We start from the raw sequence: 17,252 nt of genomic DNA on the forward strand, positions 1-17,252 counted from the left end.
TTTCTACTTTTTCTACATCCTCCTTAAGTAATTGATTCAACTTATGAAATAATGGGAAGAATAAAAAGTGGGATTGAAGACAGAAGATTTATGAAAATGGAGGTATTAGCAACAAAAATAATAAAGTTTATTATTCCCCAGCATTGACTAAGACAGAACATTACAGACTAAGCTTTTGTGGGTTATGAAATTAGATACACCATAGGTAGTTTAACCCATTGTGTTGTTTCTTTTATATACTTTCTAGTTTGTAGATATGTCCTTTTTTAATTGAAAGAGTAAAAAGCCAGTGTGGTGGCTCATGCCTGTAAATCCCAGTACTTTGGGAGGCTGAGGTGGGTGGATCGCTTGAGGCCAAGAGTTCGAGACCAGCCTGGCCAACATGACAAAACCCTGTCTCTACTAAAAATAAAAAGTTAGCAAGGCATGGTGGTGTGTGCCTGTAAGCCCAGCTATTCAGGAGGCTGAGGCACGAGAATCACTTGGTCCTGGGAGGTGGAGGTTGCAGTGAGCTGGGATTGCGCCACTGCACTCCAGCCTGGGCGACAGAGCAAGACTGTCTGAAAAAAAAGGCCAGGTGCGGTGGCTCACGCCTGTAATCCCAGCACTTTGGGAGGCCAAGGCAGGCAGATCACCTGAGGTCGGGAGTTCAAGACCAGCCTGACCAACATGGAGAAACGCTGTCTCTACTAAAAATAAAAAATTAGCTGGGCATGGTGGTGCATGCCTGTAGTCCTAGTTACTCAGGAGGCTGAGGCAGGAGAATCACTTGAACCTGGGAGGCGGAGGTTGCGGTGAGCTGAGATTGTGCCATTGTACTCCAGCCTGGGCAACAAGAGCAAAACTCTGTTTCAAGAAAAAAAAAAGAGAAGTCACCACGCCCGGCTAATTTTTTTCTATTTTTAGTAGAGATGGGATTTCGCCATGTTGGTCAGGCTGGTCTCGAACTCCTGACCTCAAATGATCTGCCTGCCTCAGCCTTCCAAAGATGTTGGGATTACAGGCATGAGCCACTGTGCCGGGCAATTTTTTTTACTTTAGTTTGATACTGTTTAAAATGTTTTTTCCATTATTAAGGTAATCTAAGATCTTTACAAATTATTCCTAATATATAATCAGTTCTGTTTGTGTCAAAACTATTCTTGCAACCTGAGTTTTCTATCCTTCATTTGTCACCACTGATTTTAATTTTGTTAATGGTTAGTGACTTGAACTAACTACAGATTTTCAAATGTGGTTCTTATGAATGTCTTAGTCTGTTTTGTGCTGCTGTAATAAAATACTATAGACTGGGTAGTTTATAAACAATAGAAATTTACTTCTCGATTCTAGAGTCTAAAAAAGTCCAAGATCAAGGCACTGTTTTATTGAGGGCTTAGTCTCTGTTTCCAAGATGGTGCCTTGTTGCTGCATCCTCCAGAGGGGAGAGACACTGTATCCTCTGATGCCAGAAGTATGAAAAAGGAAGGCAAACTCCCTTCACCAAGCCCTTTTATAAGGGCACCTAATCCCATTTATGAGGGCAGAACCCTCATGACTCAGTCACCTCCCAACTACTGCTGCATTAGGGATTAAGTTTCAACATGAATTTTGAGACAAAAACATTCCAGTGATTGCAATGAAGATACCACTGTATAGTTTCGTAAATATCTTTGGAGCAAACAAAAGCATTTTCATGACACTAAGGACTTTGCAATTGCTTTTCAAATTAGGATTATTGGCTTGAAAATGTTATCTATTTGGTGAACAATAAGGTCTCTGAAATCTTTGAGTAGTAACATTTGGGGAAGATGGAGTGTGCATGGTGCTCATTCTACTTCTTCTTCATTTCTATTAGCACCACTTTTGGGGTGCTAATAGAAATGTATGTGTGATTTGTTTGGCCCATTTTCCTGTATCTTGTGTGGTCCTGTTGAACTCCCTCTTGAAGATGATACTTGGTTTGGTGAATAGTAGCTCTTTTGTTTTTTATCTGCCTAATTTAAAAGTTAATGCTAAAAGACACACTCCACTTCCCTCCTTGAAGGCAATTACTTTTCATTCTTTCAGCTGTTTCGTTGTTTACTTGTGTTCCTTCTTCTAATATGTAATACTTCAGTTGACACTTCAGTTTTAGATATTACCTGTTATTCTGTCAGACAAGTTTTGGATCTCCATAGCCCTTTTGTCCTCCTTTTTCTCTTTTCTATAGTTGTATCACAATTTTTCATTAAATTCATACTCTGTGTAAATAAAGCCATAAAGTATACTTTTTTAAATTCTATTGTGAGTTCATAATTATGTTCACTTTTCACTTTATTTTCTTTTAATTTGTGAGTGTATTTTTAATAGTTCAAAACCATTTTCCATATGATAAATGTTAGTTTGATTTTTTTTTTTTTAAGCATGAAAACATCCTTTTTGAGACGGTCTTACTCTGTTATCCAGGCTGGAGTGCGGTGGAACATGATCATGGTTCACTGCGACCTCTGCTTCCTGGGCTTAAGCAGTCCTCCCACCTCAGCCCCCAGATTAGCCGGGGCTATAGGCACTTGCCACCACGCCTGGCTAATTTATATATTTTTTTTGTAGAGCTGGGGTCAAACTCCTGGGCTCAAGTGATCCTCCTGCCTCTGCCTCCCAAAGCACTGAGATTACAGGTGTGAGCCATCACATGTGGCCAAAAACATCCTTTATCTTCTCCAATTGGGCTGCTTACCCCCTAGGCCTTACTACACATTTTTTATTCTGGAAATGTATTTCAGTTGGCTCTACACTTCATTGTCCTCCAGTATTGGATCCCTTGTTTTCTGGATGCCATGTTTACCTCTTGAGTTTAATTCCCTTTTTCGCATGGAGCCATCTTCCCATAGTTTCTCCAGAGAACATAAATGGGGAAATTTGAGACCTTCCATGTCTGACTCTGTTCTCATGTGATAATTTAGATAAAACAATAACATTCTTTAAATTACTTTCCATATCCATCTATTTGTTTAAAACTACATTTCCATTCAGAGACTTTAGGAAGAGTAAGAATGTAATGGCATTGGCAGAATTGAGAACATCCTTCTAGCAAGGGGATTCCAGTGGAAGTTGGGAGAGGTTCCCCCATCTTTTGGCTTTATAATAACACTTATCTTCTCAATTATCATGGATATCTCCTACCATAGGGCCTATGTTTGAAGTGTCATCTTGAATGAGTGCTAGTGCTGTGCCACTTGCTTCTACTTCTCCCAAGGAGCAGAGAATACTGGACTTTTTTGCATATTGAAATGATAGATACTATATTAGTCTTTAAGTTTGAAAACTATGTATTTTGAGTATTTTCAAAAAGGTTAGTGTGTGATACGTCTTTTTTAAAAACTTCTCTGTGTTTGAAACTTCCAGAGATTTCTTTAAAGTATAGAGAATAGACTGGTACAGAGGTCTCTCTCTACTTGTTTTTTTGCAATATGCCCCAAGTACAATATTTTTTCAAAATTTCACAGATACTGTTATATGAATGAATCTTTGTTGAATCTTTTGCCTTGTTTGATCACCTGTGTTGACTCACGGTAAACATGTATTAAGTGCTTACTTTGTACCTTGTGCTTTTTAAATAGGCGAATCCTCCAAAAACATCTCGTGAAGTTAGATTATATTGGTATACCCGTTTTACAGATGAAGTAATGAGGCTTAGAGAGAAAAAGTAACTTGCTCAGGGTAATATCTTAGAGATATTAATTAGCTTGCTTTAGGTCACATAGAATTTTAGTGACGGAGCTAGTGTTCAAAACTGGTCAGTCTGACTCAAAGCCTAATTCTTAACTTTTAAGTCATACCACCTGCCATATAATTTTGTTATCCTGATTTTGGCTATCCTTTGAATATTTAAAGCATACTAGTTTTTCATTCTTATAAGTCTGCACTATGGATGATTTCAGGGTTCACATATTTGAAATATTTTTTACATTTTAAAAAGTATTAAGTTTGTATATTGAAGCTAAAAGTATTCTAATCTAGTTGGCCATAAACCAATCTAAATTTTTCTAGATAATTCTGTTTCCAAGTTTGTAATTTCTAATTTCATAATTTTTCAAGGATTGCCTGGACATCAGGAAGTTGAAGTTAAATATGTAGACTTTGGTAATACTGCAAAAATAACAATCAAAGACGTGCGTAAAATAAAGGATGAGTTTCTGAATGCCCCAGAGAAGGTAATCTATTTATTATGAATTCTAGGGCTAGAATATCAGCACAAATATGGAAGTATTTTTAGAAGCTATTGTCACCATAGAAATGTTAGCGTCCCTTTTTGTCTAGTTGCTGATACAGGGACTATAGATAAATGTTGCTGTGGTTACTATTGAGGAAATAATATGTATATCATGGCAAATAAGCATATTAAACATTAATCAGGTATATTTGTGTCTTAAGTACTTGTTGGCAGCTTTTAATATATCATTTTGAGATCATATATTGTGGTAAGAGTCACGTTCATGATATATCAAGTTAAAAATGCTTATCTCAGAAGTACTTCTACTGTGATCGTATTTATACTTAAGTATATATGTGTGTACAATAGAGAAACCTGGGAGAATATGTAAAAAACTGAACCTTGTTTATCTCTGGGGAGGAGTAGTATTCTGAAAGAAGGGTAAGAAGGAGCCTTGTTTTCTAATTTATATACTGTTGTTTGAGTTGTTTTTAAGCCGTGTTTTTCATTTTAGGAAGTGTGTAGTATTATAGAAAAAAATTTTAAAATACAAATGAGCAGGTTGGGCGCAGTGGCTCATGCCTGTAATCCCAGAACTTTGGGAGGCCGAGGTGGGGGGATCATGAGGTCAGGAGTTTGAGACCAGCCTGGCTAACATGATGAAACCCCATCTCTACTAAAAAGATACAAAAAATTAGCTGGGCGTGGTGGTGTGTGCCTGTAATCCCAGTTACTCAGGAGGCTGAGGCAGGAGAATTGCTTGAACCCGGGAGGCGGAGGTTGCGGTGAACCAAGATCATGCCATTGCCCTCTAGCCTGGGTGACAGGGCAAGACTCGGTCTCAAAGAAAAAAAACAAATGAGCAAAAGGGAGAATCACTCAGAATCATTGTTCAATATTTTTGATATCTGTACTTCCAGATACATCTTCTGTGCTTTCAGCAGTTATAGAATCAGACTATAAATCATCCTGTAACCTGCTTTTTACAAGTAATTAATCTATCATAAGTGTCTTTAATGAATGCTTGTTATTCCAGTATGTGAATGTACAACAGTTCATTCAGCCAAATACTGTGCTGATTTCAATGATTTGTGTTTATAAAGTACTTTTACAGACACCTTCACACATTATTTGATTATTTCTAATATGTATGAAATTCAAACATAAAGATTAGTTTTGTACACACTTACATAAAACTTGAATTCTAAAGTAGGTAGAAATTAAATTTTTTTCTTAATGGTGGAATTTTGTCTGACACAGGCAATTAAATGTAAGTTGGCCTATATTGAACCATATAAAAGGACAATGCAGTGGTCCAAAGAAGCTAAAGAAAAATTTGAAGAAAAGGCTCAAGATAAATTTATGACATGTTCAGTTATCAGTAAGTTCCATTTTTACTTGTTATGTAATCACATATGATTTTAAATAATAATAATAATAACATTTGTCAAATTTTAGAATAAATTCAGTGTGCCATCAGTAGTAGTGGTGAGAGATAAGATTTGTTGAGAATTAGGTACAATGGAATTATATCTTTTATGGACTCTAAAGTCATCAGGACAAAAATCACCATAAAAGATCAAGTCACCCTTGACATGGCCCCTTGAAAGCCCTAAAGCTAGGAATTAGCTTCTTTTATTTGTTTGCATTTTTGCTAGGGCTCTGTCCTTGCCCTTAACATAGTGGATGCTAACGTTTAATTTCCAGGAAAGTGAGGGGAGGTGAGACATGATTGGTAAACAGCTTTTCCTTGCTGTTTTTTGTCTCACTGGCTTAAGCGAATTCAACTGTGGGTTCTCAGCATAATTTGAAAAAAGTTATTCCTTTTTTGGAGCAATTGGGACCAAAATAGAGTCTGACCACTAGCCCACAATTTTGTAACATAACAAGTTCTGAAAATCAAAAGTTCAGCAGCAAAATTGGTTCTGAATTGGCATGAGGCTGTATATAGTTTTTATCTCGTTTATAGTGAATATTCATATTTTACTTCAAGATAATGTTTGTGGGCTGCTGCCCCAGACTCTGCTGGGGTATTAGATACATATACACGATAGGTGCCGAGTAGCTTTTCTCAATTAGAAGAATTTTGAATTCTGAAACATGCCTGGCCCCAAGGGTTTTAGATAGGGGGATTGGGAATCTGGTTTGGTTTTTTTGTTTTTTGAGACAGGGTTTCATTCTGTCACCCAAGCTGGAGTACAATGGTGTGAACAATGGCTCACTGCAGCCTCAACCTCCAGGGCTCAAGTGATCTTCCTGCCTTAGCCTCCCATGTAGCTTGGACCACAGGCATGTGCCACCATGGCCAGCTAATTTTTAAATTTTTTTTGTAGAGATGGGATCTTACTTTGTTGCTCAGGCCAGTCTCGAACTCTTGGGCTCAAGCGATCCTCCCTCCTCGGCCTCCCAAAGTTCTGGGATTACAGGTGTGAGCCACTTTGCCTGACTGGGAATCTGTTTTTCATCTGATATTTTGATCAGTTCCAAAGTTGTAACACACACTGGCTGGGCTGGGCTTAATGAATAGTAGTGCAGGATATATGAGACCATGTTTACTTAGCATAGATGTATAGGACTTTCAGGGGTAGTTTTTACTGTATCCATGCATTTCCTTTATCGTAAGACTATTGGACTATTCACTGTGAGGAAACTGGAGCCTAGAAATGAATTGCTCAAAGTCATAACCTAGAAATGATAGTATATCTCTGATAATTTATTTACTTCAGAACAAGAAATTGTTCTAAAGAAATAGTGTCATTTAAGAGGAATGTGATTATACAGACTGTATCCTTAGGCTATAGAAGTTTTCTATCTAGCTTCTCTGAAATGAACAAATGAATTAAAGACCTCTTGGTCCTTGAACAGTCTCCACTGATTTTGAGCCAACTTTAACCTGTATAACTGTTTTCCAGCCTTCCTTTAGGAATCATGTTTCGTGGGGTTTTTGCCCCCTCCTAGAATAATTTCCCATGGACAGTCAATCAAGATTTCTTGGGTTTCTTTCTTGATTCCTCTTCTTTCTTTCTCACATAATTATTTAATACCAGTGACATCTAAACACTAGCTGTGGCATCGTTATTAACTTAGATTATTTTATTTAAAGAGTGCCAGAAGGCCTTGCCCAACCAAAACTGTCTTTTCCCATTCACCTGCACAGCAGTAAAATTGTGAGTTCAAGACCTTTATAATAAAGTGAACTACCACAGCTGAGAACAGGAACCTGCCATTAATACGTGCCGTGTTACCTTAGAAAGCAAGGAACATTTATATTTGATTAAGAGGAGAGCAGGGAAGATGATAAAGGTACAGAACACAGAGAAAGTTGACCCTATTGGAATAAAGAACTTTTTGCATAAGAAGTATAAAACCAAAGAACTAAAGTTAACACAAGAGATGGGAAAGCAGGGGAGATCAAAGTTTATTGAGGCTCAGTGTTGCTTAGCCTTTTGTGTCTAGATAATTTATCTGGAACATTGAAAAGTAGCCAGGAATTTTTTTTTTCAACTCCTGGTAAAAAAGCTTTTTAGGCCAGGTGTGGTGGCTGATGCCTGTAATCCCAGTATTTTGGGAGGTCAGAGGTGGGTGGATCACCTGAGGTCAGGAGTTTGAGACCAGCCTGGCCAACATGGTGAAATCCCATCTCTACTAAAAATAAAAATATATATATATTAGCTGGGTATGGTGGCACGCACCTGTTACTCCCAGCTACTTGGAGGCTGAGGCAGGAGAATCACTTGAACCTTGGAGGCAGAAGTTGCAGTGAGCCGAGATTGTGCCACTGCACTCCAGCCTGGGTGAGAGAGCGAGACTTCATCTCAAATTAACAACAACAACAACAAAAAAGCAACAAACCCTCTGCAGGAAGCGGACTGCTCCTGGAGGACCCGGGAGAGCCCCCAAAACTGAGTACCCCAACTGCAGAAGTGGGAAAGGGAGACCCTCCTCTCCTGAAAACACAGTTCCACTGGAGAAGCTGAAGGTCTGTTTGTGGGAGAAGTTTCCAACTTTACCTGGAGCTGAGTCAATTTAGAGATCCGAGCGAAATATAGGGGTAGAAGAAGCAGCAGAAAGGCCCTGGGAGCACACTGGGCCCCCAAGCAGCCCATTCCTGCCTGGTGCCACAGGGATTCAATGGGAGAGGAGCAGGGTGTAAAACTCCATAGGGAGAAGGAAATCTCTAGCTGAACTTGGTAACAATTTGAACAGGGTGAGAAGCCTCCTGGCCAGAACTCAGGGGAGGGTACAAATCTGGTGTGCAGACTCCACAGGCAGGGGAAGAACCAAGCCCTTTTCTTTCCCAGCTGGGAGGCAGATAGCCTGGGGCAGGTTTTCAAATCCATATTGCTCTCCACCTGGACACAGACTGGGGCTGATGGGGGGAACACAGTGGGAATGAGACTGGCCCTTTGGTTTGCGTGGGCGCTGGGTGAGGCCTGTGACTGCCATCGTTCCCCCACTTCCCTGACAACCTGCATGACTCAGCAGAGGCAGCCATAATTCTCCTAGGCACACAACTCCAGTGATCTGGGAATATCACCCCCATCCCCCACAGCAGCCTCAGCAAGACCCACCCAAGGAGAGTCTGAGCTTAAACACACCTAACCCTGCCCCCACCTGATGGTCCTTCCCTACCCACCCTGGTAGCTGAAGAGAAAGGGCATATTATCTTGTGAGTTCTACGGCCCCGGCCATCGCCGGTTCCTCCTCGTACTACCACAGCTGATGCTCTCTGGAAATTACCACCTCTGGCAGGAGGCCAACTGGCACAAAAATAGAGCATTAAACCACCAAAGCTAAGAACCTTCACAGCCCATTTCACCCCATCGCCACCTCAATGGGAACAGGCACTGCTATCCACTGCTGAGAGACCCATAGGTGGTTCACATCACAGGACTCTGTGCAGACAACCCCCAGTACCAGTGCGGAACCAGGTAGACTCTCTGGGTGGCTAGACCCAGAAAGAGACAACAATCACTGTAGTTCAGCTCACAGGAAGCCACATCCATAGGAAAAGGGGAAGAGTACTGCTTCAGGGGAACACCCCATGAGACAAAAAAATCTGAACGACAGTCTTCAGCCCTAGACCTTCCCTCTGACAGAGCCTATCCAAATGAGAAATAACCAGAAAACCAACCCTGATAATACGACAAAACAAGGCTCTTCAATACCCCCCCAAAATCACACTAGTTCACCAGCAGTGGATCCAAACCAAGAAGTAGTTCTTGATTTACCTGAAAAATAATTCAGAAGATTAGTTATTAAGCTAATCAGGGAGAAAGGCGAAGCCCAATGCAAGGAAATCCAAAAAACAATATAAGAAGTGAAGGGAGAAATATTCAAGGAAATAGCTTAAAACAATCAAAAATTGAGGAAACTTTGGACACACTTTTAGAAATGCGAAATGTTCTGGAAAGCCTCAGCAATGGAATTGAACAAGTAGAAGAAAGAAATTCAGAGCTCGAAAACAAGGTCTTCGAATTAACCTAATCCAACAAAGACAAGGAAAAAAGAAAATATGAACAAAGCCTCCAAGAAGTCTGGGATTACGTTAAACGACCAAACCATAGACTTCTCTTCTTCCTCAGGAAAACATATTTGGGGAAATAATTGAGGAAAACTTCCCCAGCCTTGCTAGAGACCTAGACATCCAAATACAAGAAGCACAAAGCTTGGAAAATGGGGGAATAATCAAGGAAAACTCCCCAGGCCTTGCTAGAGACCTAGATATCCAAATACAGGAAGCACAAAGAAGACCTGGGAAATTCATCGCAAAAAGATCTTTGCCCAGACACATTGTCATCAGGTTATCAAAGTTAAGACAAAGGAAAGGATCTTAACAACTGTGAGACAGAAGCACCAGGTAACCTATAAAGGAAAACCTATCAGATTACCAGCAGATTTATCAGCAGAAACCCTACAAGCTGGAAGGGATTGGGGCCCTATCTTCAGCCTCCTCAAACAAAACAATTAATCAACCAAGAATTTTCTGTCCAGTGAAACTAAGCATCATATATGAAGGAAAGATACAGTCTTTTTCAGACAAACAAAGGCTGAGAGAATTCGCCATTACCAAGCCACCACTACAAGAACTACTAAAATTTTGGAGCTCTAAATCTTGAAACAAATCCTGGAAATACATCAAAACAGAATCTCTTCAGAGCATAAATCACACCAGACCTGTAAAACAAAAATACAAGTTAAAAAGCAAAAACAAAAAACAAAAAAACCAAAGTACACAGGCAACAAAGAGCACCATGAATGCAATGGTACCTCACGTTTCAATATTAACATTGAATGTAAATTGCCTAAATGCTCACTTAAAAGATACAGAACCACAGAATGGGTAAGAACTCACCAACCAACCATCTCCTGCCTTCAGGAGACTCACATGACACATAAGGACTCACATAAACTTGAACTGAAGGGGTGGAAAAAGGCATTTCATGCAGATGGACACCAAAAACGAGCAAGGGTAGTTATTCTTATATCAGACAAAACAAACTTAAAGCAACAGCAGTTAAAAGAGATAGAGAGGAACGTTATATAATGGTAGACGGCCTTGTCCAACAGGAAAATATCACAGTCTTAAACATATGTGCACCTAACACTAGAGCTCCCAAATTTATAAAACAATTACTAATAGACCGAAGAAATAAGATAGACAGCAACACAATAATAGTAGGGGACTTCAATATTCCACTGACATTACTAGACAGGTCATCAAGACAGAAAGTCAACAAAGAAACTGGATTTAAACTATACCTTGGAACAAATGGACTTAACAGATATATACAGAACATTTCATCCAACAACCGTAGAATACCCATTCTATTCAGCGTATGGAAATTTCTAAGACCATATGACCTCAATAAATTTAAGAAAATTGAAATTATATCAAGCACTCTCTCAGACCACAGTGAAATAAAACTGGAAATCAACTTCAAAAGGAACCTTCAAAACCATGCAAATACATGGAAATTAACCTGCTCCTGAATGAGCATTGGGTCAAAAAATCAAGATGGAAATTAAAAATTTCTTCAAACTGAACGACATAATGACACAACCTATCAAAACCTCTGGCACACTGCAAAGGCGGGTGCTAAGAAAAGTTCCTAGCCCTACATGCCTACATCAAAAAGACTGAAACAGCATAAACTGACACTCTAAGGTCATATCTCAAGGACTAGAGAAACAAGAACAAGCCAAACCCAAACCTGGTGAAATAACCAAGATGAGAGCAGAACTAAATGAAATTGAAACAAACAAAAAATACAAAAGATAAATGAAAGAAAAGGTAGTTCTTTGAAAAGGTAAATAAAATTGATAGGCCATTAGCACGATTAACCAAGAAAATGAGAGAAAATCCAAATAACCTCACTAAGAAACGAAACAGGAGATATTACAGCTGACACCACTGAAGTACAAAAGATCATTCAAGGCTACTATGAACACTTTTATGCACATAAACTAGAAAACCTAGAAGAGATTGGATAAATTCTGGAAAAATACAACCCTCCTAGTTTAAATCAGGAAGAATTAGATATCCTGAACAGACCAATAACAAGCAGCAAAATTGAAATGGTAATTTAAAAATTACCAACAAAAAAAAGGACCAGACGGATTCACAGCAGAATTCTGCCAGATAATCGAAGAATTGGTACTAATCCTTTTGACACTATTCCACAAGGTAGAGAAAGAAGGAACCCTCCCTAATTCATTCTATGAAGCCAGCATCACCCTAATACCAAAGCCAGGAAAGACACAACCAAAAAAGAAAACTATAGACTGATATCCTTCATGAACATAGATGTTAAATCCTTAACAAAATACTAGCTAACCGAATCCAACAACATATCAAAAAAGTAATCCATGATCAAGTGAGTTTCATACCAGGGATGCAGGGATGTAATATATGCAAGTCAATAAATGTGATACACCATATAAACAGAATAAAAAATCACATGATCTCAATAGATGCAGAAAAAGCATTCAACAAAATCCAGCATCCCTTTATGCTTAAAACTCCCAGGAATTTGGCATACAAGGGACATACCTTAATGTAATAAAAGCCATCTATGACAAACCCACAGCCAACGTAATTCTGAATGGGGAAAAGTTGAAAGCATTCCCTCTGAGAAGTGGAACAAGACAAGGATGCCCACTCTTAACCACTCTTCTTCAACATAGTAGTGGAAGTCCTAGCCAGAGCAGTCAGACAAGAGAAAGAAAGAAAGGGCATCCAAATCAGTAAAGAAAAAGTTAAACTGTCACTGTTTGCTGATGATAGGATTGTTTAACTTGAAAACCCTAAGGACTCCTCCAGAAGGCTCCTAGAACTGATAAAATAATTCAGCGAAGTTTCCGGATACAAGATTAATGTACACAAATCAGTAGCTCTTCTGTACACCAACAGTGACCAAGTGGAGAATCAAATCAAGAACTCAACCCCTTTTACAATAGCTGCAAAAAAATAAAATACTTAGGAATATAACTAACCAAGAAGTCAAAAGACCTCTAGAAGGAAAACTACAAAACACTGCTGAAAGAAATCATAGAGGACATGAACAAATGGAAACACATCCCATGGATGTGTAGAATCAATATTGGATGGGTAGAATCCATCTGATTCTACCATATTGCAATGGTACCCATATTGATGGGTAGAATGAATATTGTGAAAATGACCATACTGCCAAAAGCAATCTACAAATTCAGTGCAATCCCCATCAAAATACCACCATCATTCTTCAGAGAATTAGAAAAAACAATTCTAAAATTCATATAGAACCAAAAAAGAGCCCACATAGCCAAAGCAAGACTAAGCAAAAAGAACAAATTTGGAGGCATTACAATACCTGATTTCAAACTATACTATAAGGCCAGTCACCAAAACAGTGTGGTACTGGTACAAAAATAGGCACATAGACTAATGAAACAGAATAGAGAACCCAGAAATAAACCCAAATACTTACAGCCACCGATCTTTGACAAGGCAAACAAAAACATAAAGTGGGGAAAGGACACCCTTTTCAACAAATGGTGCTGGGATAATTGGTTAGCCACAGGTAAGAGAATGAAACTGGATCCTCATCTCTTACCTTATACAAAAATCAACTCAAGACTGATTAAAGACTGAAATCTAACAGTGTAAACTATAAAAATTCTAGAAGATACCGTTGGAAAAACCTTTCTAGACATTGGCTTAGGCAAGGATTTCATGACCAAGAACCCAAAAGCAAATGCAGTAAAAACAAACATAAATAGCTGGGACCTAATTGAACTAAAGAGCTTTTGCATGGCAAAAGGAACAGTCAGCAGAGTAAACAGACAACCCACAGAGTGGGAGAAAATCTTCACAATCTGTACATCTGACAAAGGACTAATACCCAGAATCTACAATGACCTCAAACAAATCAGTAAGAAAAAAAAATACCAAAAAGTGGGCTAAGGACATGGATAGACAGTTCTCAAAAAAAGATATACAAATGGCCAACAAAGGTATGAAAAAATGCTCAACATCACTAATCATCAGGGAAATGCAAATCAAAACTACAATGCGATGCCACCTCCTCACTCCTGCAGGAATGGCCATAGTCAAAAAATCAAAAAACAATAGATGCATGCGTGGGGTGAACAGGGAACACTTCTACACTGCTGGCAGGATTGTAAACTAGTACAGTTACTATGGAAAACAGTGTGGAGATTCCTTAAAGAACTAAAAGTAGAACTACCATTTGATCCAGCCTTCCCACTGCTAGATATCTACCCAGAAGAAAAGAAGTCATTATTCGAAAAAGACACTTGCACATGCATGTTTATAGCAGCACAATTCACAATTGCAAAATTGTGGAACCAACTCAAATGCCCATCAATCAATGAATGGATAAAGAAACTGTGATTTATACATATATATATGTGTGTGTGTGAATATGAATGATGGACTACTACACAGCCATAAAAGGAATGAATTAACAGCATTTGCAGTGACTTGGATGAGATTGGAGACTATTATTCTGAGTGAAATAACTCAGGAATGGAAAACCAATCATCGTATGTTCTCACTGATATGTGGGAGCTAAGCTATGAGGACACAAAGGAATGGACTTTAGGAACTTGGGGGTAAAGTAGGAGGGGGGCGAAGGATAAAAGACTACAAATACGGTGCAGTATATACTGTTTGGGTGATGGGTGCACCAAAATCTCACAAGTCACCGCTAAAGAACTTACTCGTTTAACCAAATACCACCTGTACCCCTATAACTTAATGGAAAAAAATTTTTAAAAACTTTTAAATGTATACTATTATAACTCTTATAACTTGGTTAATATAGAATGTTGCTGTTGGTAATGGTTTTCTTTTTATTTAGAATCATTCTGACTAGCAGCTACCAGCTGGAAAGGTGTAGGCATATACAGATCTCAGTGCATTTTTTAGAGATGTTTTCTAAAGAAATGTGTCTACCATATTTCAGATACTTATTGACCAATTTCCCTGTGCAAAGTACCATAAATAAGTAAATAGACACATGAGACACAAGCCTTACACTCAGTTAACTCCCAGTCTAAGAAATAGATCTGATAAACAGAATTAAAAGTTAGATGGTTTGTCCTAAAAAACATGGGGACAGAAAAAAGTTCTAGTTAATTGAGGGTTCTAGATTGAGTTTTTGTTGTTTTAAACTTTGTGCCATTTTTATAAAAGCTTAAACCTTTGCAGATGATCACTGGCCTGAGTTAACTTTCATTCACCTTGGTCCTCCTGGAACTTGGTTGAGTTCCATAAAACAATTAAGAATACAACAAAACACTTCTTCAATGAATGTATTTTTCTGAATCTAAAAGCTTTGAGCTGATTTCTTTATATAATGGCACACAGTAACCTAAAATAAAATGTTCACTAATTTGTATATGTTACAGACAACACTGACCATTTATATCTGCAAAATGCTACTCTAACTCCTAGTGACTATGACATTATTCTACAAGAAATGTCATGTGTGCAAATGAAAGAAATTAAGTTTCCAATTTTTAAAAAAATTGCCTCATTTAGGCTGGGTGCGGTGGCTCAGGCCTGTAATCCCAGCACTTTGGAAGGCCAAGGTGGGCAGATCATTTGAGGTCAGGAGTTCAAGACCAGCCTGGCCAACATGGTGAAACCCCGTCTCTACTAAAAATACAAAAAAAATTAGCCGGGTGTGGTGGCGCGACAGTGTCTGTAGTCCCAGCTACTCGGGAGGCTCAGGCAGGAGAATCACTTGAACCCAGGAGGCAGAGGTTGCAGTGAGCTGAGATCGTGCCACTGCACTCCAGCCTGGGTGACAGAGTGAGACTCTGTCTCCAAAAAAAAAAAAAATTGCCTCATTTACTATATTTTGTGACATATTTCTTTCCCCAAACTTTCTTAATGGTTTTACAGAAATTCTGGAAGATAATGTGCTCTTAGTTGAGCTTTTCGATTCTCTTGGTGCTCCTGAAATGACTACTACTAGTATTAATGACCAGCTAGTTAAAGAGGGCCTAGCATCTTATGAAATAGGGTAAGTAGTTATGTAAACTTTCATTGTTAGTTCATGTTCTTATGTAACATTGTAATCACAAGAAGGGAAACTGGCATATCATTCCCCATTGGAGATGAGCTTAGACTGTAGACCTGAGAATTTTCCCTGTCCTGGACCAGAAAAAATAGAAAATAACTGGAGTCATTAATGAGGACTAGAGTGACTTTTCCCTCCATTACTAAGGAACCCAGAAACCAAGAGAAAGGCTCCTTGAGAGTGCTTCTAAGGAAAGGAGACTGCCGTCTTATTTCTGCTTAGGAAGCCCCTTGTGCCTGATTGAGAAAGGAATTGGGAAGAGAAATGGCAGGATGGAGAATAAGCATAGTGGTAGAGTAGCTTACATTTCCATTTGTAGAAATGTTAATTTTCCTGGATTCAAGTGGATACTTTGAATGATAACCAGGCTTGAGCCATTGTGCTAATACTCACCCAGGACAGGCTAGTGGTTAGGGTGACCCCAGAAGCAGAAGAGTAGAGTGGTGGCAAGGACAGGTGGGAGGGTTTTGAGGTCAAGACAAAGAATTCTTCCACAACAGGGACTTGTGCAGTGGGAGTGGCCCTGGAGGAGGCTGAGATGGGCGGATCACTTGAGAGGAGTTTGAGACCAGCCTGTCCAATATGTTGTAACCCCATCTCTACTAAAAATAAAAAAATTAGCTGGGCGTGGTGGCGTGCGTGCCTATAGTCCCAGCTACTCGGGAGGCTGAGGCAGAAGAATCACTTGAACCCAGGAGGCGGAGGTTGCAGTGAGCTGAGATTGTGTCACTGCACTCCAGAGTGTCTGACAGAGCAAGACTCTGTCTAAAAAAAAAAAAAGAAAAAAGAAAGCCAGTATTCAGATAGCACCCACATGTGATGCCTGTCAGCATAAGCCAAAGAAGTAGTGACACCCCATAGAGGCCTGCAGTGACTCATACTAGTATTAATGATCTGTGGACATGCTTTCCTGCTCACTCCCATGCTGGAGGAGCTAGAATCAGGAGCTTTTCCACTATAGGTCTCAAATGAGAGCGGAAAAGAAATGAGAATAAACATTCAAATTAGTGTTGAACTGGGCCGGGCACAGTGGCTCACGCCTGTAATCCCAGCACTTTGGGAGGCTCAGGCAGGCGGATCATGAGGTCAGGAGTTTGAGACCATCCTGGCCAATAAGGCGAAACCCCATCTCTACTAAAAATACAAAAAATTAGCGGGGCATGGTGGCAGGTGCCTATAATCCCAGCTACTTGGGAGGCTGAGGCAGGAGAATTGCTTGAACCTGGGAGGTGCAAGCTGCAGTGAGCCAAGATCACATCACTGCACTTCAGCCTGGGTGACAGAGCGAGACTCCATTTCAAAAAAAAAAATTTTTTTTTGGATTGAATCTTCTCCTTTCTTTTTAAAGTGAGGGTTATTGAAGTATAACTTATATACAGTAAAAAGTCACCTGTTTTAGGTCCACAGTTAAATGAATTTTGACAAAATAGTCATATAAGTATCATCACAGTCAAGATACAGACCTGAGCAAATGCAAACAAATA

At 39.3% G+C, this 17,252-nt stretch overlaps 1 protein-coding gene across 42 annotated transcripts in view; it reads left to right on the forward strand.

The window, feature by feature from the left end:
• RNF17 (ring finger protein 17) overlaps nt 1–17,252 on the forward strand; it is a 124,958-nt gene that overhangs the window by 62,166 nt on the left and 45,540 nt on the right. For all 42 annotated transcript variants that reach the window (XR_010150387.1, XR_010150386.1, XR_010150388.1 and 39 more), the window contains 3 exons: nt 4,060–4,175; nt 5,435–5,555; nt 15,591–15,711. Coding sequence is in view for 35 of the 42 variants with exons in the window: in XM_522632.7 (XP_522632.5) it covers nt 4,060–4,175; nt 5,435–5,555; nt 15,591–15,711 (358 nt within the window). In the remaining 7 variants the exon portion in view is untranslated. The remainder of the gene's footprint in view (nt 1–4,059; nt 4,176–5,434; nt 5,556–15,590; nt 15,712–17,252) is intronic.

This window comes from Pan troglodytes, chromosome 14, assembly GCF_028858775.2.
Source record: "Pan troglodytes isolate AG18354 chromosome 14, NHGRI_mPanTro3-v2.0_pri, whole genome shotgun sequence".
Classification (NCBI taxonomy): Eukaryota; Metazoa; Chordata; class Mammalia; order Primates; family Hominidae; genus Pan; species Pan troglodytes.